This window comes from Amia ocellicauda, chromosome 8 (genome assembly GCF_036373705.1).
Source record: "Amia ocellicauda isolate fAmiCal2 chromosome 8, fAmiCal2.hap1, whole genome shotgun sequence".
Classification (NCBI taxonomy): domain Eukaryota; kingdom Metazoa; phylum Chordata; class Actinopteri; order Amiiformes; family Amiidae; genus Amia; species Amia ocellicauda.
In genome coordinates, this window is record NC_089857.1 from 13,294,453 (window position 1) to 13,320,884 (window position 26,432).

At 36.7% G+C, this 26,432-nt stretch overlaps 1 protein-coding gene across 1 annotated transcript; it reads left to right on the forward strand.

Annotated features, from left to right (window-relative positions):
* Window positions 1-1,444: 1,444 nt before the first annotated feature.
* Window positions 1,445-26,432, forward strand: prkg2 (protein kinase cGMP-dependent 2). The gene is made up of 19 exons (XM_066712090.1): window positions 1,445-1,559; window positions 3,787-4,323; window positions 7,688-7,854; window positions 9,055-9,168; window positions 10,278-10,383; window positions 10,737-10,800; window positions 13,970-14,047; window positions 14,982-15,076; window positions 15,712-15,780; window positions 16,148-16,246; window positions 18,068-18,218; window positions 18,778-18,914; window positions 19,483-19,572; window positions 20,287-20,428; window positions 20,780-20,943; window positions 21,692-21,814; window positions 22,205-22,267; window positions 23,839-23,905; window positions 24,909-26,432. Exons 2-19 carry the CDS (start codon window positions 3,800-3,802, stop codon window positions 25,002-25,004), a joined length of 2,349 nt encoding a protein of 782 aa, XP_066568187.1. The 5' UTR covers window positions 1,445-1,559; window positions 3,787-3,799; the 3' UTR covers window positions 25,005-26,432.

Sequence of the window (26,432 nt, forward strand, 5' to 3'; positions counted from 1 at the left end):
AAGCTACTGTAATTGTACTATTATATAAAGTCACATGCTAATTATGTTATCCTCAGATTGCTCGCCCTCAAACACTTTATATAACTTTAATGACATTTGTACCCATACATGCCTTGGAGGTTTATGGACATGTATCACTGGAATTGAGATGGAGGTCAATATAATGAGCCCAGGGCAATGAAATATAGAGAAGGGTCATGGGATTTGCCCTAATGAACCAGCAATTTCCTCCCAATAGATTAAAAACAGCAACAACACTCTACTATTTTACAGCATGTGGATTAATTGTCTTTTACATATCTGAATATGCTTGTAAAAACTCACAGACTGAAATATTTTTGGTTGTTTAAATTCAATTTGTGATGAGTGTGGTACTTCCGTTATGCTTATTTACTCTCATATACCATGGTACAACTGCAGTAAAGAAAAGTGAAAGTGAAGCATGGAAAGGTAAAGTAAGACAAGATCCTAACCATGGAAAATAATACAGAGCAATGCACGTGGTTGGTAAAACAATGGCGAAACGGCCAAAATGCTGAGTGAATTTATTGGGGTAAATGTTTATAAGTGCCATTTTAAATAATAATTTCCTTACTTCTAATGAGGTTTACAAGTTGGAGTAAAACTACATTTGGCACAGAGGGTAATACACTTTAACAAGTTATTCATTATTCCCCATGTTTCTTAACTGCTCTTCACAATCTGGTGATAGAGCAGTGAGTTTAACAGCACAACTGTCACAGACCATTCTGTGAATATTGTATGCCTTTAGTGGCCCATTTGCGCTGTGCCAGATAATCTATTAGCACATGATTATTTCACATGACAGCTGTGTGCCACCTTTGTGCATCCAGTTCGTGAAAAATTAAGCAAACGAAAAAACACATATTGTGCCTCCATTGTGAAATAAATGTCATGTATATGTCATTTCTTTCACTCTCATAGTTTAAAGTTATAGTTAAAAAGTCATTTAAAATGATCCTGGCCCCTTGGGGTTACGAGGTATTTATTAGGAAGGCTGAAACATATTGTGTGTACGTTTTTCCCCCTCTCTAATTGACATTGCCATTTTTGAATCACCCCTAGTTAGACGACGTAGGTTAACTATATACCACTGATTATTTTATCTTTTTATTTATGGAAATACAACCATTTAGGATAATTGCATAAAACAGCAGAACCGTTTTTGAACATGCTTTTATCCTTTCACTTTCAATTTATCACTCTGCCCCCCTTCCCCCACGGGTTCATAATACTGAGTCTCCATGAGGATGGGGATCCCTGATTCATTGCCTTTTAAAAAGGGCTACTGACAGCACGGCAGCTCGCAATCCGATCCGTTGCATCATCTGCGTCGCCAGGGGGATCCAGGGGGCGCAGCAGAGACTCGGTTGTCTCATCAGTACCAGCCAGCTGTTCGCGGGAGTCAGCAGTGATGCGGCTGTGAGCGAGCGAGGACATAACTTTTACCCTTTCCGTGCGTTCCCGCGAACTTGATGGTTTTTGTTTTTGTTTTAAAGGGAACCAGAGAGCATTAGCGGCCACATCATCTTACTGACGTAAGTTACTGTTATGTTTTCATCTATATGTAGTGTATTCAAAAACTTTATAAATGTGTGTGTATGCATTTAGTTGCAAAGAAATTATAGTGTAATCAGGGCAAAGCATGGTAACAGGTGTAACGAAGAACATATGGTTTGATTTGTACGACCATTAATGGATTAAATAAGACATCATAGCCAGACGCCAAAATAGTAATTGGTCTATTAATTTCATCCACAATTATTATTATTATTATTAATTTAACAGGTCTTCAATTTACAACAGGAACTTCGCAATTTAATGCTTTTGAATGTTTAACAGAAATACAGATTTAACTTCAGCAATACTGAAGTATAATATATACCCAAATTCAAAAGTATTTTTAATGTTTTTTTTTTCATGGTCACGTTGTAGTGTTTGTGTATTGTGTGTGTGTGTGTGTGTGTGTGTGTGTGTGTGTGTTATATATTATATTTTAACTCGCCATATTATTAACTACTAAAGGCTACGTGTTTACTTGGTAGTGCAGAATAATATGCTATATTCCCTGTATGTTGAAGAGGGGTTGAACCATGTCTAATGCTTTAAACATAGAACGTTTTTGTTTTTTTTTAACTGTGAAATGAATACATATTATAATTTATAGTCAAAAGATTTTCAAGAGGTTTCTGCTGTTATACAACTATTTAAGTATGATAATTCACAGGTGGCAAATGTATTCATATTTATGTGCTGCCACCCATGATGCCTGTATAAGATAATAAAAGTTCAAAAGCCAATTACTATCTTCCAAATCACTGCCAAATGCTCCTGGAACAACTTCTGATATTTTATTTTTTGAAAAACATGAATTCTTTGTATTGCACAAATCTTCATGGCTAGAGACATTGTGCCATTATCTGGTCTCAAGTGACAGCAAATAGGAAATAGAATTTCAAAGGGTTTCCCTGAACACATTCAAATATGTGTGTGAGCCGAGGGGTCATCCTTCATTCTTTGTGTTTTTATTTAAGCAAATGTAGTTCATATATATATTAGTTTAAGTTATTGTAATGTTTTAAATGGTATAGTTAGATGCATAGACTGTAACTATAAAACTGAAATATCTTGACTTACACATTTTAAAATGAAAGGCCCAGTTCATGTTCTTTGGAAGTGTCTGAATCACTCTGGCTGAGAGAAGGAAATGGTTTATGGAAAGACAACTGCTGAGCTGTCTGTGGAAATTCAATGACATGAGATGACTGCTGTGATATTGTATTAGCACTTCAGAGGACTAAACGCCAGTGGCAGTTCAGAAGTCAGGAGTCAACAGGAGCCATAGGCCGAACCACTAGTTGTTTGTGCCTCTTACAGCCAGGGCTTTAGAGGAGACACTGAGGAGGACATTGAGCATGCTGTCCCTGCAACATTGACCATGGAGCAAAGTAGCCTCCTGGTCCCTGCAGAGAGAGCATGTTCAGATCTCAGTATGATGGGCGTGTAGTTGTGTGGGGAGGGACTGTGATAGAACATTAGGAACTATTTGTTTAGACTAAAATTTTTGACATTTTGTCTCTCTCTCTGTTAAAATGTAATAAGAGGCAGTAATAGATGTCCTTTAGTCTGGTCACCCTTTTATTACTTTTCATAAATGCAACCTTTGTGGTGTTTTTTCTTGCTTCATAAAATACTACTGTTTCAATATTACCTAGAAGGACATGGACATTTTCCTACATGTGAAACATTGATGTGATGTCATATGTAATAGCATACATGGAATTCTAGATTCATTCATTTCATCCCATGAGTCTCAGGGTCAGCTATTCTTACAAGAATGACTAGTCCCCAAGCGAATTTGGGTCATGTTCCCAAAGCAGGAAAAGGAATTCAGTATCTCCTAGAATTTCAGTTTCAAAGATATTTTGGTTAAGTGTAATTATTGCTCTTGAACTGATCATGTTTCTGCATCCTGAGTAATTAGTATTTATTAATGCGCAGAAGATAAAACCCTCAAACTAAAGCAGAGATCCCCCACATATTTTCTATGATTTATAACAGGGCAAAAAATACAAGATGTTTTTGTCCTTTGTACCTTTAGTTCAAAGAGCAGCAGACTTTTATCACAGAAAGATTCAGCATCTAAATGCCACCATTCCCCTTGAGAGTTAAAATCAATACCTCATGGGTGATATCCAAATAAGATGTAATAGTGTCTCTTCCTGTTCAGAAAGTTAAAAGCTTCTCTCACATCCTTCCCCACAGGTCACCACATAAAATGGGGAATGGGTCAGTGAAGCCAAAACAGCTAAAGCAGCCAGAAGGGACTTTAGTAAACTTCTCCATTAATGGCAATGGCAACAAGTTATTCAGAGAGCAAGGGAGTGGCCTAAATGTCAAAGGTATGGCTGAAATCCTTGGTCTTAAAGTGGCAGACCTGGAAAGGGAAAGCAAAAGAAAAGATGAAGATCTTTGTGACAAGGACTACAAAATCAAAGGACTCCAGGAGCAGCTTGCCAAGCAGACCAAGGTAATCTCTGAGCTGACAGAAGAACTCCAGAGCAAATGCATTCAGCTGAACAAGCTTCAAGACGTGATAAAAACCCACAGTGGACAGAGCCTCCATCCTTCTCCACTCAAAGTCAGGTTTAACCAGCATGTCAGTAGTTTGTTTAAGGATACTTTGAACAGGAGGAAGGGGGCAAAAGAAGGGGTGTCTGCAGAGCCCACCTCCAGAACATACAACTCCAGCAAACTGCCCAGGTTTTCCTTTGACAAAGTTCGAGTTCGGAAGGATTCAAGGTGAGTCATTGTTGCATCCCTTTTTTTAAATTGTGATAATAAGTAATTCATTAAAATGGTTCTCCTTACATAATTCACGTATATTTCCTTTGTGTAAAAACTTGCAGTGTAACTTTAATATTTTCCCAATATTCTTGGGAATATTAGCCAACTAATTAATCCAAGAAACAATTAACACATTGCAAATTTACACCAAACCATATAGAACAAAAACAGTAAGAAGACCCCCCCACACACACATACTACAGACAAGAGGCACTAACAAAGACACATTTCAAAAATCTCCTCCCACATATTGCTGATTATTATCAAGCAAAGATAAAGAAAATGATGTCATATATACATCACTGATTCACACCCCTCTATTTCACACATTATTAACACACCACATAAGCTAACACCTTTCCACATCCTCCATTTCTCTATAGAATTGAGTCTACTCTGATTTTTGCCAGCACTTGCATTCTAAATATATGTACAAGATCCTGTTAAAAACAAACCCAACGTTTTATTGAGGTTTTCTAAACAATACAGAATCAAAGGTATAGTAAAATATGCCTGGTGTAAAACCCACAAAAGTAATCATCTTAACATAATGGGGAGAACAATAATAATCCTACCAATAAAAATAACAAAATACAAATTTGATAAAAAGGAGAAAGAAATAAAATAAAAATATATAAATAAAATTTAAAAAACACAAAAAAGTGGTGGGGTGGGGAAGCCAGGGGAGGGAAAGTCAGGGGAGGGAGAGACCCATCAAAGTAGGATAAAAAAGGCTGCCAGGCCAAATAAAACTTTTCACAGGATCCACGAACTGTGAACTTGATCTTTTCCAATTAAAGCATCTGCATAAGACTGCTAGTCCACTGGAGAAATGTAGGGGGTGCAGCTTGCTTCCAACAAAATAACATTTGGTGTCTAGCCAAAAAAGTTGCAAAGGCTATGGTGTCAGACTGCATTCGAGAAAAAACAAGTTCTTCAGGTACAACTCCAAAAAGTGCAGTAATTGGAGAGGGATCAATGGATGTACTTAATATTTGGGAAAAGGTTTAAAAAATGGAGGACCAGAAAGGGGACAACCTGGGACAGGACCAAAATGTGTGGAACAAAGAAGCAGGTGCTTGTTTACATCTATTGCAGGTTGGGTCTATATTGGGACAGATTTTTGCTAGGTTTTAGAAAATGGATTTTAAATTGGTTAAGTCCATGGCAAGCACAAATAGAAGAGGAATGTACTCTGAACAAAACAGATTCCCAGACATCATCCGGTAGATCAGATCCTATGTCCTGTTCCCATGAGGTTTTTAAAGCATTTAGTGAGGGACATCTTAATGATAAAATCTGGCTATAGATAGTGGATATAATACCTTTAGATGAGGGATTTAGTGCTAAAATTAAATCAACTGGTGTTGAAGAAGGTAAGGAGGGAAACTGGAAATAAATTATTGAAATGCCCAATTCCATTATTGCACCAAATACGGAAAGGGAGAATAATCATTCTACCTATAAGTGAGATGGGTAAGGATGACCCTTTCTGCTTTTTAAAATAGAAAACTTGGCCTGTCCAAAAACAAAATTGGTCAACTGATTAGCATTTCGCTTTGTCCCTCTGTATTTAAAACCAAAAATAAATCTGGCCTCGGTAAATCAGAAACCCTATATGTACACATGCACAAAGCGTTGGTTGAGTTTTCAGTATGGTAGAGCATTAGCTGGATTGCTCCTTACTGTGTATTGCAGACGCACAAGTCTGAATGTTTGTCATCTGCTTCTGCAAGGTTCCTAATTAAATTCAGATCATCCAGAAAGAATCCACGTCACTGTATATCCAGTAAAATGTGTTTTATTGGTATGATAATATAGGAGCAGGAAGCATGTGGAAGAAATAAAGCCTACCAATTCTGAATGTTTCATGACGGCTGAGGTCATCCAATAAAAAATATTTTATGTCATTCATTTATGGAGTGAGGTGGCCGAATCACCTTTCATTTTCTTTCTTGGAAGGTCAAGAAGATTGTTCTTATTTATATGGTTACCTCTTTCTGCACGGAGGGGTATAGATTTCCAGTGTGCACAATACAAGCCCTGTTTACAATTCTGTTTTGCTGCAGCATCATAATTAAGAAGGCTGTTTTCCGAGTATGGAGGTTGGATCTATGTGGTCATTTGTTTATGGTTAATATTTCGCTGTATATATGGTGGCGAACAGGACATGGGCACAGAGATTAGCACTGCTGCCTCACTGCTCCCGGAACCCAGCTGGGATTGTCCTTCTCTGTCTGCTTGTGTGGAGTTTGCATGTCCTTTCTGTGGACACATGGTTTTTGCCAGGTCCTCATATCCTCCCTCTGGTTCTCTTACTCCTTTCCTGAACAAAAGCCCATCTCCAGCTTTGATCACTCAGGAGTTCTTGATGGTTGGTATCACTCAGGCTGTGTGTGGGGTGGAAAACAGGACCACATCTTGTTCTGCATGTTTAGTGTTTAATGCATTTCGTTAGCATTTGTGTATAGAAGTTTGCCATATGCTTTGCAAATTAAAATGATTAAAGACCCATGCTGTGATGCATTATTTAACCTTTGATACCACTGTCTTCAGCAAATGTTTCTGATGTTTAAAATTAATAGTGGTTTAGTATTCTGCTAAAGCCTAGCAACACACACACACACACACACAGCGTGAAATTATCAGACCCAATAAGTAAAAGGGTCCAAATGAAACTTCAGAAATACATTTGTTTTTATTTTTATTCATTAACCACAACCTCTTTGTATCTGACTGAATGTATTTTTAAAATTGAACTAAATGTTTGCAGTAAAATAATGGTAAAACATAAACCTCCATTGAACTTTCTGTGGGAAGATTAATACATTTGATTCCACATCAGTAGTTTATCCATTTGCTTTACTGCTTAGCTGTTTTTTCAGTTATATATCCAGGTAACTTATACATCTGGTGTACATTTTGGTTATTAAATGGCATCCATAATTGTCTCCAAATAGTGGAAATGGAATAGGTCAGTAAAATAAACTCAATGTATTGACTTCTTTCTTAACAAAAACTGAAAACTTTATTCTAATATCCAGTTTGACAGGAATGATTTAACAGCAACCACATTCCAGAATTACAGTTTATTCATTTTGAAATCTGCACTAATTTAACTCAAAACCTGGCTGCATGAAGATAAATTCCACAAAACACCATTTATCTAACAATGCTTGTCAGCAATTCAGATTTTGCTTATAGCTTTTTTATATAAGAGGTCAGATACAGCCCACAGAAGTGAGGTGATTGATGGCACAGGGTTTTGCAGTGCTATCGCTGCTGGAGCACTCAGGAGCGTGTCTGTTCTGTTTGGCAGTGTGAAGAAGCTCATCACAGAAGCCCTGAATAAGAACCAGTTCCTGAAGAGACTGGAGCTGCAGCAAATCAAGGACATGGTGGAGTGCATGTACGAGAGAACCTACCACCAGGGGGATTACGTCATCAAGCAAGGGGAGCCAGGAAACCACTTATTTGTATTGGCAGGTAAAGCTATCTGGAAAGAACAACACAATAAAAATGCTAATTAATTAATCTGTGTATTTAAGAGCTATCATGAATATCTCTGAACACATTAGATAGCCATCTTCCATTAACATTAAAGAACATTTTAGTATTTTCTTTATTTTTTCGCTCAGCCATAAAAAATGTCAAAAGCAACCTTCCCTCAGGCGTTTCACTGGAGATAATGACCTAAGTGTAATAATTTAACTGTAATTATCACAACGTTGGGCAGCACAAGAAGTATATTCACAGAAAAATGTGAGATAAAAATAACGAATTAATATCTGAACCACGGAATAGCAAACAGTGCTTTACGTGTAGCATAGTTATAATGAAACTGTTATTTTTTTTTGTATTAAGACATTCACATTTGTGAAGGGGATATATTCCTTTGATTCAATTGATCCTCTAAATGGAATAGTGAAAGTGCCCATCCAGCAGACTACAGCTGAGATACAGCTTTAGTTTCTAGTTTCCTGCAGTGTGGTCTGACATGCAGTTACTGTATTCTTGAGGACATAAAGGAGTCCTCTCCATAAATTGTGAACTAATCAGTGTGTACGAAACAGATTAATTCGCTTAAACTATTTTTTAGCTCTGTCAAGCAAAATTAATTGTTTGTCGTCGTCGTCATCCCCCACACATGATGGTTTCCAGAACTAGTTTGTTTGTTTCATCTGGCCTGTTTCATGACAGCACAAATGGAAGTTTTATGTTGTGTCAGAGGATATAAAGCGGCTTTGTGTCTATTAGGTTGAAGCATTGATATGTGGGCAGTGTAAATTCACAGCATTTCGAGAAAGGCATGTGAATGAGTTACAGATTTGAAAATAACTTCCTCATCAGAATCAAAAACATGCAGATGTATTCTGTATAGCAACTGCCAACCTTCTGTCCATTGATGTAACACTTTCTTTATGAATGAATTTTTGCACTTTTCTGTACCTTCTTGGAGGGCGGAAGCCCACTGATCCAATGATGTTACATTTTTAATGAACTGTCCTTTATTTAATGCTCATAAGCATATCTATTGAGTACCTCAGATGTAAGTTCACTTGATACATGTACATTATGTGGGTATTGCCTGATTTCCACACAGTGTTTTCTGTAAATGGAATTAAAAAACATTACAATGCATACATAGCTAATTCAGGTGAATATCTTTTTTCATCTTGCTTTCAGATGGACAGCTGGATGTCTTTCAACAGAGCAAATTGTTAACAACAATATCTGTGTGGACGGCATTTGGTGAATTAGCAATATTATATAACTGCACCAGGACAGCGTCAGTTAAAGGTATTTTCTGGTTAATGAGAAAGATATATTTGTGGAGTATGCAAGAAATGTAAATAAATTATAAAATGTATTCTAATGTAAAACACTATGAGCTAATGCCTTATAATTTTAACCTGAATTTATTATAATTAATATTATTATTATTTGTTGTTGTTTAGATTATTTTCTGAGATCTGCCCATCTCTTTCAAATGCAAATCTAAGCATGTTTAATATGGTTTTGTAGTATGTAAGGTTGAAATAAAATAACTATTTGTCCAGATATTGATTTGGAATCTTAAAATTAATTAAATAGATTTTTAAATATGTTAAAACAGGAAATAAACAGACCCTTTCACACTTGGAGAATCTGTGCTCTGAGAAAGTTTCATATTTTGTGTTCTACTTGCTAAGCTATTGGACATTATGTCTAAAACAGGACTTCATGTTGTGCAGTTTACTCATTTTTCTTTTGGTATAAGTCTGCCTTTGGGGAAAGCAGTAACTAGATTTTGTTGTGGCATGATTTATTATTTGAAACCTGAAGCTAATCTCCAACCTAATGCTGACCTTATGAATGGTAAATTGGTATGACTCAAACCCAGGACATTGGGTGAAGCTGTGAGAGAATAACATCAAAGCAAGTAAATGGGCATTCATTAGGATGTGCAGCTGAAGGCCTCTGGATTTTAAATGTATTTCAGAATCCAGCATTAAGGTGTACTGCACAGTGTGTAAGCAGGAACATTGTTGTCTACGTTTCCTAATGTCTGTATCTCTTCTGAGGTACAGAGGCTTTTCAAAGAATGGTGTGAAAGATATAAGAATGCATGGATTAAAAAAATGAAAAACATGTTTAGGGGGTATGAGGGAATGTAATATACAATGCTGTATGTTTTATTGCAGTATTTCTTTTTTAACTACATTGTGGTCTGGTAGTGTTAACTGGAGCAAATACAAGCTCCTGACTTTATTTCAGCACATGTGAAGCATGGACACTTAACTTTGAGGTTCACTGAGAAGTAGAAATTCACCTGAAAGCATGACTAGTGAGAATGGGCAGCACTAGGTGTAGAACTCAACTTGCATGAAATATGTTTTCCCTCATGCCCCTTTACTGTCCCACTGCAGCGGTCAGCAATGTCCAGACATGGGCCCTGGACAGAGAGGTGTTCCAGAACATCATGAGAAGGACGGCGCAGGCCAGGCACGAGGAGTACAGGAACTTCCTCCGAAGGTAACCAAGCGGAAAGACAATGTTCTCAAATTGTCTTAATCAGAAGGAAGTAATGCAACCTAGCTTTGTTAAAACATTTGATGGATGATATTTGCTTTTTTAAAGGCCAGTTTGACTAAACTAGCTCATGATTTTTTTCCCCCAAAGTAATCTTGAATATGACAAACACTTTTATACCTGCAGTGCAATGCTGTCATGCAATGTCAAAATGGCATCCCACTGGTATGAAGATATAATGATTGTTACAGCAGGAGTCTCCAGCAGGCTAAAGTGTACTTTTACAGTTGGATACTAATGTTTAATGAATTTGTTTTTATGTAATTACCTTGGTTTATTTTTATATTGTCTTAAAGTGTTTCTTTGCTGACCAACCTACCAGAAGAAAAACTGAATAAGATCGTAGACTGCTTAGAAGTGGTAAGTTAATTTTAAACATAAGCATGTTCTGTGTATAATGTCTGTGAAATAATAGTTCACCTTGCATGAAATAAACAATATATAGGCCTGGGCCAAATCCAAAATTTGACCCACTAGCCAAATGCAGTTCCAATGATTTATGGGATTTATTTATTTATGTTTGTTTGTTTATTTATTTGTATTACAGAGGAGTTATCTAATACAGATCTCTCATCAAGCACCATATCGTTAACATGCAAGTGTTTGTTTATTTAAAACAAATGGCCTATTGTTGGAGAGTTGTATGTGGGACAGAGTTTCTAGAGAGAACCCGATTCCTCTCATCACATTCAGCTACTAAATCCAACAATGACCTACTGAATGAATTCAGAGTCCCTGCGAAGTACAGTTATGCTTTCCTATTTTCTGATACACACGTGCTGCACTTAAATTATGAGGGAACTTTAGAAAACAGCATCTGTTTCCTGCTTGATTCGTGCAAGAAGAATGGCAAATACACTGGAATATACATCATGAAGTGTTCTGTTACACTGATTACGGCATGCTTTTTGATTTAGGTATAAACAGCAGCATTTCTTACTGTGCTTCCGACCTGAAGTTTCTTATTAATTCCTGCTCACTGTGACTAATCACTGCCTTGTACTGGCACTGCTTTAGCACACCCAGTGGGGCTTGTTTATCTACTGATCTTGACTGATCTGTATTGTGTAAAATCTCAAGGCACTTTATTTCAGTACCTGTAGCTGACCAAGCTACTTTTCGTAATACTCTCCCCTGTCCTCAATGAGCCACCATACATGTTATGATAACAGGATTATTGTAATTCCTTCTGTAACTATTACTACATTCACAAAAATTAGAGAAACACATTGTAGTGAAGAAGATCAATGAACAATGACTGGCAATGCAGTTGATCTTAAACCCATCCTTTGAAATAATTTGGTTGATTCATTGAGTTTAGTATTAATCGCTCATTCCATTTTACTCAAAATAATGAGACAGTTTAAGAATTTGTTGAACACAAGTTCAGTCAATAGAAATGTCAAGATTGCAGTTGATTGAACTGATTTTGATGGAGTGGCAGTCAAATGTTTACATATTCTTTCTCACTTCCCCTCCTTTGGGCTGAATCATTATTCACATACGCTGAAAAGATGTCACTGATAAAAAAGTATAGTTAAATGAACAATATGTATTAGGCTAAATCACTGAAGAACATGTTTCAAATGAAGTGTGAGTACATTGCTTTCAACTACAACTATGTACTGGAGCACTATGCAATAAGACTGAACAAGTGTGGACTTTGTCAGTTTCATTTCAAATATGCCTTTAAAAATACGTTCACAGCGGAAGCTTCAAGGACATTCCTTTCAATTGGCAATCCCATGGGGGGTTGGGAGAATTCTGTTATTCAATCATTTCTGATGGGCTTGATTATATCCAATCTCAAGAGAATATTGAGTACGTAACTTAATCCTGCCACAGATGTTTCAGTTGAATAATTCAGATAATATTGAACTATATTATTAAACAGAAACAGAGAAAGGAATTCTTACTGGCAGTCTGTGAGGCCAGATATCCAATAGTTCACAGTGCTAAGGGGATTAAAATAAATGTGAGGACTGTCTTGCTACAGTTTTATTTTTTTCCAGTACATTGAATGTTAAAAGCTGTTTACACCATACAAAAACATTTGCCTAGATCACATGGTTCACAGGGAATGTAACTGTTTGAAGAACAGAATCAAGTCAACATGACTGAGGCCAAGAAAGTCAATAAAACAGGATTTATTTGATTATTTTAATTATTCTAATTATTTTATAGACTGATGCTTTTTAGGAGCTATGGCAAAACCCTAATAAGACTTTGATAGATGGAGAATAATTATGTGTTTATATTAGGCTTGAACCTGCTTGGACTTAGGGATGTGAAACAATGAATTCTGGGAAGTAGGGTTTGCACATATTTGTAAGTGCTGTACGTGGATTTGGGTCTGACCATCTCCCGACATTACGTTTAGAACTCTAATAAATAATACATGTTTGTCATGAAAACTTAAATGACTTCAGTGTTTACTAAATCTTGCACCTGTAAATCGAAAGCAGTTTGAGGAATGTGGGTATTATTTAATAGGCTGTACATCTGCACTAAAAGTGTATTTTGTATCACAGCAAATGCTACATTATTCAAACCTAATAATGGACATTGACATCAACACAGCAGTGCTACAGCTTCTTCTGGCTCGATAGTTCAGACAATTACAGAGAATTTGATTCTGTGAACCTGAATTTCATTGTTTCAGTTCCCTGTCCCCTGTGCTGTTGTCATTTATCACTGTTATTTTACTGTGATGTGTAATAGTTTGAACACAAGGTGCAACTATATTCTGTGGCTGTGGCAACTATCTTAAGTTGACTGCTTTTGTGGTTTGTCCTAGAGGGGAGGGCATAGTTAAATCTGTTTCAAAAACCTTCTGAAAATAACAGGTGAGCAGTTATCTGCATCTTTCTTGGGAGTAAATGTTTGGCAGTTCATTTTGTAACGCACTGCTTTCATGTGGCTGAAGATTCCAGATTTACATTTATATTCCTCAGCTTAACTGCATTTAGTCCACAAAGGAAAACAAACATTTGGTTTGTTTTGCTGCTATTTTACATAGAAAGGGAGGAATCTTGCAGGATTATTATTATTCCTTATGCCTTTAAAACACCTCGCAGCATAGAAAGTACTCCCTGAAAAAGATAAATACTTATCACAGGGTTGTGAATGTTACAGAATGTGCACCTTATCTTTATTAAAACATGACACAGTTAAAAGCTCATTCTCAGTTAAGCTTGTGTTTGGGATGGATTAAGCTAATGATAATGACAATATCCCTGTGGCTATCTAGAACAATACATCTGTGACAAAAATAGAATTTACAACTGGTATGTGACAATAGCAAACACAAAACAGGCCTCTTTCAGTTTCAATTTTGAGTTTCTTGATTATTATTTATTTTCAAAAATCTTAAATCATCTTAAACACGAATTTTATGTGTTGCATGCAGCTGACAATAATTACTACAGCAGTGCTCTCCCTTTCTACTGGATCTGTGGGTGGCGGCACTGCTTGTGGTTTTGGAGAAAATCAATGTCTCAATTAAGACTTATATTTCCTCTGCTGTCAGGAATATTATGACAAAGGGGATTATGTCATCAGGGAGGGAGAGGAAGGAAGCACTTTCTACGTTATAGCCAAAGGGAAGGTAAAATCTGCCTCTGATTCTGTACTGATCCAACTCAGAAATGTGTTTTGAGTGTCTGTGTTGTGCCTTGTGAGACCCCACCCTTCAACCCAAGCCCTCGCATACACCCTAGACAACCTTCTTTTTTCAGTTTTGACAGCAATACTAGAGAGATCATTTTAACTGTTTCCCCACAGCCCTGTCTAATGGGAATGTAAAAACTGCCTTGGCATAGAAGGGTTAAGGAATCAGCACAATGGGCCAGTAATTAAACTCTAGAGAGAGAATCAAGAGCTGTCAACTCCCGACACTTATTAGAAGCAAAGAGAATGATTGAGCCCCAGTCGACTATCTTTTGCCGGGAAGAAACTCAGTATGTAACAACATATCAAAGGAGACAATATATCTGTTCCTTTGCACAATTCACACTAAACAGTGACTTCTAAAAATAATTGTTATATAAATAATATATTTAAGATCACATCACCCTTAAAATGACTGATGTTTTTCAAAGGTAATTTACATACTGTATAGAAATATTTCTGGAAAAATCTGACCACTCCAAGTTCAGAAATCAATGTTAAGTGGTCTCTTAATTTTTTCCAGAGCTGTATGTGTCCAGTATATGTTGTGTGTTGAGTGGGATCTTGCCATGTGACACACAGCCCACAATGGCTGTCACTCAGAACCCACTGTTAGACCAAGTGGATTGTGGTTTAGTTGCATGATTGAATGATCTGTTATTAAGATAACAATAGTTGTATAAAAGCAACACATTACACATCAATAAATAACACAGCCTGCAGAGTTACACAACAAGCTGAAACTTTTTTCTAGAAGTATCTAGAATAATTATAGAAGTGCAGCTCTGACTAACTAGGTCAGGGTGAAGTCCAGAGTCATTTGTAACATTGAGGGGTAGAAGACAAACGTCTGCTTTTGTCAATCTGTTCAGGTCAAAGTGACCCAGAGCACAGAAGAGCACACGGAGCCCGAAACCATAAAGTCTCTGCAGAGAGGGGACTACTTTGGAGAGAAAGCACTGATCAGGTCTTACTAATTTTTCTAAACTTTGCTCAATAGGTCGAAATACCACTTCCAGATTGTTCTTGGATTGCAGGATTTGAATAGACTGAAAACAATGCTCCGACTATTTTTATATTACAGTAATGACACACAATATAAAATGGAAACCCAGTCTTGATATACATCATAGACTTAAGAATGCACAGAATGTTTTTTTCAGCAGGAATCCTCCCGCTTCCTGTTACTATAACATTTTAATTATTCTTGCTAATAACAGACAAAGGCCACAGATTTTGTCTTTAAATGTCCAATTTCAGGTACTGTTCTACATCTCTGTAAAGCAGTTATGTCGGTTTTAAAAAGTTACAACATAATGTTATGAGATCCTGACTTGAACTCAAAGAAAAGTCCTTTTAGTGTTTGTTCTTGGCCTCAGCCAGGAACTATAGTCCCAGTATTTGTCAGTTGCTGAGTGGTTATTATTTTGTGAGTCTCATTTTCCCATAGAAGGCCTTCTGCTTGTTTGTCCAAGGAGTAAAGGTGTATCGGCCTGTGCTCAGACAGCATACGTATGTGATCTCCATAAAGAGCTAAAGAGCAAGGCTGGACATTTCAAAGTGCGTTTGATGTGTTTCTGATTCATCTTCTCTCTTTCACAGCGATGATGTGAGGTCAGCCAACATAATTGCTGAAGAAGACGATGTGGAGTGCCTTGTTATTGACCGAGAGTGAGTAGTGTCTTAACTGTGGCCAGTCTGCACTACTTGAGAGACCTCAGGGTGTACCTCCAAGGTCGCTTATGTCGCTTATGTCGCTTATGTCGCTTTTGGCAAATTAATTGTGGCCTCCTATTTTTCCAGAGATCCATAGACTGTGAGGAAGTACATAAACGATTTACACACAAAAGCTAATTCAGTTTAAATACCCTTTTTAGTATTTAATAGAACAAGTAAATGATAAGAAAAAGAACATATAGATGGTGCTTGCTATGATTTTTATGTGCAAAGCAGAAATGAGTTTAAAGACAAAATCTCAGACGTTACTCATCACATTGTGTGTATTGCATATATAAATCTACTTTTTTCTATTTCACAGGACATTTAATCAAACTGTGGGGACATTTGAGGAACTTCAGAAATATCTTCAAGGCTACGTGGCCAACCTCACCAGAGATGATGTGAAAAGACATGCTAAGTGAGTAATGCAGAAATCGTCCCACAAAGTTAGGTGTCCATGGCCCATAGCATTGTATTATTTTTAGTTTATATATACTTTAATGTAAATATACATATACACTAGAAAATACTTCTCAAAAGGGATTTCACACCAGACCATCTCCAACTGCTTCAGGATAAGACCATAAGAGAGAGAGGAAGAGACAGAGGGAAAGGTTTTATTTATTTATAATAAGAATAGACCCACCAAAATATATTATTTCCAAGGATATCCATTGGCCTTCTAAGGGTCCGAAGTTCTACTAAAAAGCTGTGTAATTCCAAAAATCATATTACGGTTTACTTTAGACATGACGCCGTTGCTGAAAAATCTATAACGGCTCTCGTTACAGACGAATGATGTGACATGTAGACAAGTACATAACCTGTTGAAAAGCAATGTTTTGAAATGTTTTCACAAGCACTAAATCAGTAAGGCAACGTGATGTTGGGAATTAGAACAAGGTCCTTCTACTTGGACTACATCAAGTAGTTTATTACATTCATGAATGGGACTTCTCAAAGGAAATAGATATTGTGTTAAGAATGAAAAAGAAGAAGAAAAATAAATTCCACTGGTTCCCTGATACTCTTCAATTCTGTTTTATATCCTGCATGGTAATCTGGGAAATGCTGAGGATCTGAGATTTCAGACCTTACATGAGTTGCTAGAGGTTTGTTTAAACTGCATATACAAGTGTTCTGCCAACTGAGTTGTGAGCTGTTCGAACTTGAAAGTGTCAAAACTCACACATCTTGTCTTGTCACATTTAGAGGATTTTCAGAAGTTAAAACATTACATTTTGTGGTAGTATTAGGCAGACTGTTTCATCAGTCAACTTTTGTGGTTTCGAAAGTATGTTCTTCGGGAATGGAATGGGCACATCAGTTCTCCCTCACCCTGCATTATCATCGCAAACATGCTAAAGAATAATTGGGAATTAAGTTTTATTCCTGGTGCCCTGTCCTGATCATGAGCTGTATTATAGTGCATCCGGAAAGTATTCACAGCGCTTCACTTTTTCCATATTTATGTACTTTTGTTTTTGTTTTGTTTGTTTTTTTAAATACATTTTGCAAAGATTTCAAACAAACTTCTTTCACGTTGTCATTATGGGGTATTGTTTGTAGAATTTTGAGGAAAATAATTAATTTAATCAATTTTGGAATAAGGCTGTAACATAACAAAATGTGGAAAAAGTGAAGCGCTGTGAATACTTTCCGAATGCACTGTATATTTTTAATTGCTATGTTTTATGTAAATTGAATTTGTAATGATTGATGCCTTGAACTGTATTTGTGCACTTTGTTTTGCACTTATGTTGTAAGTCGCCCTGGATAAGGGCGTCTGCCAAGAAATAAAAATAATAATAATAATAATGAGGTTTGAACTGGAAGCCAACATCTGTGATTCAGCAACTTGCCATTTCCATTAGTGACGTAGGTCTTCCTTCGCTAGATAAAGGGGGATCAAACATGCCTCACAGAACTGTGAATGCCACAAAAGGCTCCAGTCACATTTTACCATTACAAACTATTGCCCTTCTTTACAATTAGCTCCCGAATGCTCTAAAGGGATTGTTTTTGGTTGATTCAGTTAGAATCTGAGCTAGATTAACCAGAAAATGTTTATTTATGGAATAAGCAGGGTAGGTGTGAAGTTTATTGGGAGTACTTTACTTCTGTTTTCTAAATCAGATGCTTAAAACAATTTTAGGAATTATGTAAAAAACAACACAATTGCAGGTAGGTGGAAGTTAAGTACCAACCCACTGTATTCATGTTCTGCTCTCTACTGTAGGAGGTCGACCTGTATGCGCTGGGCTCCGGCTCTGTCTTTGGAGCTGATCCAGCTGAAGGAGAAAGTTTCAGGTTTCTCTTCGAGCTCCCCGTTTGTGAACCTGGAGGTCATCGCCACTCTGGGAGTAGGAGGGTTTGGCAGAGTGGAACTGGTAAGAAACCTCCTTTGCAAGTAACACAAAGCATGGCATTCAACTCTTCTTGGTAAGAAACAAAAATCTTCTGTGCTGAACACAAACAGGCTTTACCGTGGATGTGTACACTGCTCTGTGGAAAGCACTTGGTCTATTTCCTATTTTAAAGTCTGTATTGTTGCTTCTAATTTAACATGAGTGCAAAGCATTTTCAACTTGTGGAATAGACTACAAAAATGCTCAAAACAGCAGGAGCATAATTGGAATGCCTAATATACATTTTGTTAGGGGTTATCTTTGGCTAAAACTATTTTTAAGGTTGGAATAATTTGTTGCTTATACAGTAGTTACACATATGAACTGTTCTTCAATTCAAGGCCATATTCTGAAAACAAATATTGGTAGCTTTGCTTTAACAAATTAAAAATATATCAATGTTCCCTAGAAACTGTTGAATGTAACTGAAATCTCAGTGAGCTTTTTCCTTGCACCAGTTCGTCAGCAAGGAACTTTATTAGAAAAATATCCAGGTCTTCTTAGAAGCCTCAGAGGAACAATAACTTATGTTTTACTGCAGGTGAAAGTAAGGAATGAAGACATTACATTTGCAATGAAGTGCATCAAGAAAAAGCACATTGTTGACACTAAACAAGAGGAACATATCCATTCGGAGAGAAGGATTCTGGAAGAAACGTGCTCACCATTCATAGTGAAGTAGGTGTCCATGTTTCTAAATGACTGCACTATCACTGGTGTTTGTGTAACAACAAATAATGACAATGTGTGCAGATTTGCTGTATTTAAGCAAACACAGTGAACAATAGAGGAACTATGAATGAGATATTGAGTTCTCTGGGTCTGAAGGGCAGAGCACCTCTGAGGTGAAGCAGGTGCTTTGATGCTGCACTGAATTATTCATAGCTATTCCATCCTCTGGCATGACATTTGCAACCATTTCACATATGGCTTAATACAAAGGTCATGGAATCAAAGGAACTTTACACCATCCAAAGTCTTTTTTTTATATTGTTAATTAAAAATTACATGTTTATTTAAAAATAAATACAATACATAATTGGATGCTGGGACATTTACCTCCTTTGTTGTTAGTTTAGCTGTTGACCCTGCACTATATCTGAAATGGGCAATTTCCTGATTAGGGTGTAAAACTGACAGTTTTCCTTATTTGGGTGTAAAATATGAATTAAACATTACCAGAGTTAAAAAAAAACAAAAAAAAAAAAACATCAACAATGCACTTATACCATTGATATGTTTACAGGCTCTACCGTACCTTTAAAGACAGCAAATATGTGTACATGTTACTGGAAGCTTGCCTCGGAGGGGAAATCTGGAGCCTCCTGCGGGACAGGTATGTGCGTGCCTGGGGCTGCACATTCAGACTGGCTGTTGTTTCCCAGTTTTAGCAAAACAGGGTACCTTGACATGTGAAGGGATAAACAGGTCACACAGGGTCAAGCTGAAGCTAAAGTACCAGAAGCACCTGTGGTATTGTGGATGTGCAGATGGCTTACAGACAGGGATGGGGAGATGTGATGTGACAGTGATACTGAGGAGGCAATGAGTTGATTTTGTTGAGGGGATCTGAGATATAACTTTAAACACCCCTAATGTGAGGAACACCAAACAACTCCCACAATATTAAATGAGGGAGATTGCCTTTAGAAAATGTAATTTAATCTTCTAATTACATTTAATTTCCTGAAAGCAGAAATGTTCCATCTAGCTTTGCTGCTCTATAAGTGCACTAGGAAGTCCAGCTGATTGAATTAACTAGAATTAGTCAAATAACTAATTGAAGACAACAAACATTTGCTGTGCTTTAAGACCTCAAGTACGCTTTATTTATTTATCTGTGTTTTACTGTATGAAGGTGATAGGAACCTTGAACCTGTAGTAATTTACATGTGTTTTACTTTTGCATAAATGTATAAGACTTCTATACAATAACTAATAAAGGGAAACCATTTGATCTCCACCAACCTCTTCCCTCCTATCACCCTGATGGATCCATATCTGCTCAATGACAGTTAATCGTCTTCTTCAAAAACTGTTTGTATTACAGGGGGAGTTTTGATGAGCACACGGCGAAGTTCTGCATTGGCTGCGTGACTGAAGCATTTGACTACCTGCATCGCAGTGGGACAGTCTACAGGGACCTGAAACCTGAAAATCTCATGCTCGACTCGGAGGGATACGTTAAACTGGTAGGATTTCTAATGAACAAGTCAAATGGTACAGTGTCCACTGTAGTTCTGCAGAGACAAGTGTAACGTTTGTTTTTTTAACATGTTTTGTAACGCCATGTTATTTATTTATTCATTCACAATATTCTGGAATCAAGACCTGGCCAGTTTCAGTGTGGATATCTTGACAGATTTATGGTGTATGGTTCCTGATATGTCCTGCATGGAACTTCAGTCAGATGTGCCAAGCACAACATTCAACTGCCTAGAAGATTGATCAATGCTTTCTTTAGGGATATTAATCCAACTTATGGAATGTAAACTTTTAGGATGACAGTGGAGGGAGATTAAGCTTTATTACTTTTTGATAAGGTGGACTTTGGTTTTGCCAAGAAGATTGGGTGTGGACAGAAGACATGGACTTTCTGCGGCACCCCAGAATATGTCGCTCCTGAGATCATTCTCAATAAGGGGCACGACTTTAGTGTGGACTTTTGGTCACTAGGAATCTTGGTGTTTGAGCTCCTTACGGGAAGGTTAGTATATCTTGTTTCCACTGGCATCTGTGCTTTGTTTTCTGCCTTTGAAGAAAGGGCAGCTTTGGTAATTCATTGTAGTGACGTAGGCTGGACATTCAACTCACAACTGTTTGACGATACTAAAATGAAGTATAACACACAGATGCATACAGATTGAAGGAAGTCATTTATTGACAATGAATATACTTAAAATGAAGTGCCTGAATAAAACAAATTGCACATTTGGAAGTTAGGCCATATGTAGTAACTTAAATAATAATAATTGTAATAATCATCAAGATGAAAATACCCAATGTGTGATGATCAAAATAGAGCATATCTCCATCTTTCACAATATTGACCTTCTATGGCTTCTCGGCAAGGACCCATTCACACAGAAAACAGAGATCCGGCAAGAGCGCTGTGGCCGTGGATCCGGAGAGCAGAGCAGTGCTGCAGACATGAAAAACGCGCTCACTCCACAGAATATGTTTCTACTCACATAATATGGATTTTTGGTGGAGTTCCCCTTTAATAATTTTCTAAAATAAACCTTTGTCCTATCCTCATTTCTGGATTTGATAGTCATGGCATGTTGCTGAGGATATTTGACAAACCCACAGGTGAAAAGGGTACTTTGTGTGCATATGTGTGTGTTTGTGTTGATACTCCACAGCCAGTTCCTGACAAATGTTTGATAGTCAGTAGGTGGCATTTGTTGTGAATTTAACAAATTTCTTTATCAACCCATTGCTGTATCTTCCAGCCCGCCATTTTCCGGAACAGATCAGATGATGACCTACAATTTAATTCTGAAAGGCATTGAAAAAATTGACTTTCCGAAAAAGGTAACACGGCGGCCTGAGGACTTGATAAGAAAACTGTGCAAGTAAGATTCCCTCTTCACATTTGGTGCATTTGATTTGTAGTGAATTAGTTTTTCCTAAGAAATTCACCACTCCACTGGCAGTCTATGCTTTGTTGCCTTATTGGAATAACTCTTAAAATAATAAGTAATTCATAAAAATAAAAAAAAGTATTGACAGCTGTGAATTTGAATTGTAGTTTGTAGTCAAGTAAAGCTCAAAACTGCCCAGTGGTTTGACAATTGTTGTATTGTATTTACATTATCAATATCTTAAAATACTGCAGTAATGTCTGAAAAACAATCTATATGGCATCTTTACTGTACTGTACCTTATAATACACATATACATTAAGAAATACTTGAGCACTTCCTATTGTAGTGTTATGTAAACTTTTTACATTAATTTTCTAGACAAAATCCAACAGAACGTCTGGGAAATCTGAAGAATGGAATAACTGACATTAAGAAACACAGGTCAGTTGAGTGTGTGTATGTTAGCTTCTTTTTAATATCATTTTATAGTTTCAGAAAAGAAGACATTGATAGTATGGTTTTGTTGTTTGTTTTAACTTCCTTAGAAAGGCTTGGAACCAAAGCCTCTAAATGAATGCCAATTTGGGTTGATTCTACGTGAAATCATTCATGCTTTTTTGTTTTTGTCATTCAGCTGAATCTATCAACACCATTAATTTTAATTCAATGTCTTCTATTGATAGGCTTCATTGCCATTCTAGAATTCATTGAAACATGACCGACACAAATCAAATACAACATTCTTCACACATATGATCCTCCCATAGGGGCTGAGCCTCATTACACGTTTTCCTTCATTGTTGCATGGGTTTCTTCTTCATCTTGACAAAATGTGCTTTCCCCTCTCTTGATCTTCCTCTAGATGTTCCTGTTGCACATATAGCGACATAAGATAGTATTTTTTGAAGATGCCATTGTTTTGATACAGTATTGTTTCAGAGGTTTCATTACCATGCTAACTTAAATAAAAAGGGACAAAAAGTATTCATGACAAAATGACCCCACCGTGCTTGTTTGTCATCTGAAGTCAGGTAAAAAGTCATGTTTATACTGCTGACACATGAGAAAACTGTGAAAGCTGCACTTTACTTATAGTGGGGACACCCCAGCACCAATCAACCTTCATGTGATATGTGACTGCTTTCATAAATACTTTTTATTAACCTCCAGAGATGAATATTTCCCAGGCATATGGAATTCCACCTTTAGATCAACTCCTGAACATCTCCAATTACTTAAAATAACAGCTTTCACTTCAGTTATACCCCATTGTAATCCATTTACTGGTAGAAAGAGTTGATGTGCTATATTCTGCATGTGTGTTGCTGTCTGCTCTTTACATGATCACAGTGGTTGTCTGTTTGGGTTGATGATCAGTTCACTCCCGCTGGACTTCTGCTGCCTTTGGTTCCTGCCCAGATCTCCCTGTCCCTTGTGTGGCTAATGGATATTTTCCTCCATAGTAGCTGTTTTGTTTGCACTGGACCAGCTACATTAGCAACACCAGTTCAATCAACATTAATTTCATTACTTTTTATTTTTTATAGACTGAGCAGATGGTCTCATAATGATCCTGAACTCTAAATTCACTCAGCCCTCTTAAAGACTGTGGCCAACTGTTCTGTGTATTTTTTTTTAGCTTTGCCCTAACATAGTGGGGCTTATGTTGTTGGTGGTTGTGCGAACAAGCAGGCTTTTGTTGATATTGTTTCTCATTTTGCTACACTGGTCACTGTTTTGATTATGCATTGCAGCCCAGTATCTGGAATATGATTACCACTGAAAAAATGCACCATGCGTGGTTAAGATAAGAATGCAGTCTTGAAAAAAACGTTTATTTCAGTTTTGATACTTAAAATTGTGGCTGTATTACTTTACATTTTAATATGTTCCCCTTAATAAATATTTTAAAACAATAGTAGCATACTTTCATATTAGGTGATCTTTTTTATGACTATATAAATAAATGTGTAAAAAATAAGTCTATTAAGGTATTTATTTTTAATTTACAGGTGGTTTACTGGCTTTAATTGGGAGGGACTAAAATCCAGGAATTTAATGTCCCCATTGAAAAGAGAGGTAACATCACATTTTAAATATTGTGTTTTCATTCCTGTATAAAAGTCCTGTTCGTTGTTGGTTGTTTTACTCATAAAACTAAATTAATTTCATACTAGATGCCCTTGGAAAGTAATATAGATGATGTGTGTGATCTTTGGTGGTATCGGCTGTGTATTGTGAAAGATAAACTACCTCAGATGTAAACCTTCCTTTCCTCTCCATTGATGATCCCTTGTCACCAGAAATCAAGTTTCTGTGTTTGCTGTCTTTGCTGACCTCTAGCGAGGAACACAGGATGTCCTCACAGCATTAAAGACAAACGAAGTCTCTCAGGCCTGGTGCATTTTATATATATACAAATATACTGTTCACATTCTGTCACCTCTTGATTTATCTGAACTACAGTATTATGTCAACCCTACTCAATATAATGCTATAGTATTAATTCAATTTATTCAGGATACTGTAATAATTATTTACAAAAAGGTACTTTACATCCTCACCAAATGGATACATATGGGAAGCTTTTATTAATATGACCGTATATATTATAATGATCCTTTCCATTAAATTTAGAACTGCTGCGTAAAATATTCACTCATCATGCTATGCAAAGAGAAAATATGTATTAAGCAAAATACAAACAACTAATTTATATAAAGTATTTTTTTCCCAATCCTTCTACAAATAAAATTTTCTTGACTTAATTCAGTAGAAAAAAAATCAATGACTTAGAAGTGTTATGGACAATCATGCATTATACATCATTGAGGAAGGGGAGCAAATGTTTTCATTGAAATTAACATGCACATACCATACCTGCACCTCTGTTTATGCATAGTTACATTAGCCTATCAAAATAATTTAAATATGCCCATCATACACCCAGCAATTACCCAGTTGTCATGTCTGTAGAGGTACACACAGGTACATTGGGAACTTTGCACTCTCTTTACAATAAGCGGCATTAGATTTTCAAAATATCCAATCACTTAATAATCTAAAAATCTTTGTGTTTCAGCTCAAAGGACCCACAGATCACAGCTACTTTGATAGCTACCCCCCGGATGATGAGAGTCCTCCAGAGGAGCTGTCGGGCTGGGATAATGACTTCTGAGCCATTCTGTGCTTCTGTCATAGGGAGAACAAAGATCTGATTATGATGCCAATAATGGACGTTCTGTGAAGTCACCAAGCAAACAAAATATAAACTATTTATTTTAATATTGATGCATACAAACTGGAAGAGGCTGTGTGGGATTAATATTACAATAAACAAAATGGATGCATTATGAAGAGAAGATTGAAGAGAAAAAAATTGAAATGGAGCAGGCTATGAGTTTTCATATGTGTTGGCAGTTTCCAGAAGGACAGAAAAATGTGGCAGGACTCCACTACAGGATGAGTTGTAGAAACGACGACTCCGTTCCTCTGCCAATCTGTGGAGCTGGCCTGTTGCTCAGTGTTATTAACAGGCCTTGATTGCACATGATTCACCACTCTCTTAAATCAAAGTCATCAGGTACAAAGAATATTAATTCCAAAGACATCTTTCTGAGTGTAAATGATCAGTTGCATGAATCACGATGAACTGTGTGGCGAACAAGATTCATTACTGAACCCAGGAGTATATGGTGTTGTCTGGAGAATGTTTAATTCCTGTCCTTGCAGGAGACACAAGTTCGTTGATTGTTTTGATTTATGGACTGAAATGTAATCGCTTCCAGGTTCACGTATACATCACGTACGATTTTACAGTGTATATATTATGTTCAATCAAGACTACAGTCTGGAGCTAATCAAAACTTAGAGACACATTCCATATTACATTTCTAATATTCAGTGTCCAAACACCATCATCTATGGATGTATATAACATTATGATTGGTCATTGGCCCAGGTGTATCTCAGTACATTATCTGTTTTTCTGTCTGTATACACGTTATCAGAGTTTAGAGATGCTCTCAGTGACTTAATGGTCACCTCGATATGTCCCCCTCTGATAAGCTATGCTTGTTGGTACAATATAATGGAGTTCATACTGTTACTGAGCCCTTGATGCAATTTATTTTTCAGCCATGCCAGATACATGCTCCCATATTTAACTAATCGCAAAATGTCACCGGAGTAAACTGTGCTGTTGCTTTATTTAGATCTTCTATGGTAGATAGAGTGTTACAGGAAACTGAAAGTGGTTATTACTGGATAATGCCATTTCTTTCACTGGTAATATTATATTGTATCTCTCTATGTAAAAAAATGAATTTGATCACTGTTCTAGTTTTGTGTGAGTAGGGAATCATAACAGTGCTATTATGTATGTATGTATGTATGTATGTATGTATGTATGTATGTATGTATTTATTTATTTATCTGATTAGCTACTTTTTTGGAGACTCAATGTTGTGATTGTGCTGTGCCTACATGTCAGTTCAGTGTTGAGAATTTGACATTTTGACATATGTAATGTTTTGGAGGAGAAGAAGGTTGTTTTATACTAATCTTTGATATGTTAAAATATTAAACAAAATCAAAATGTTTTTTA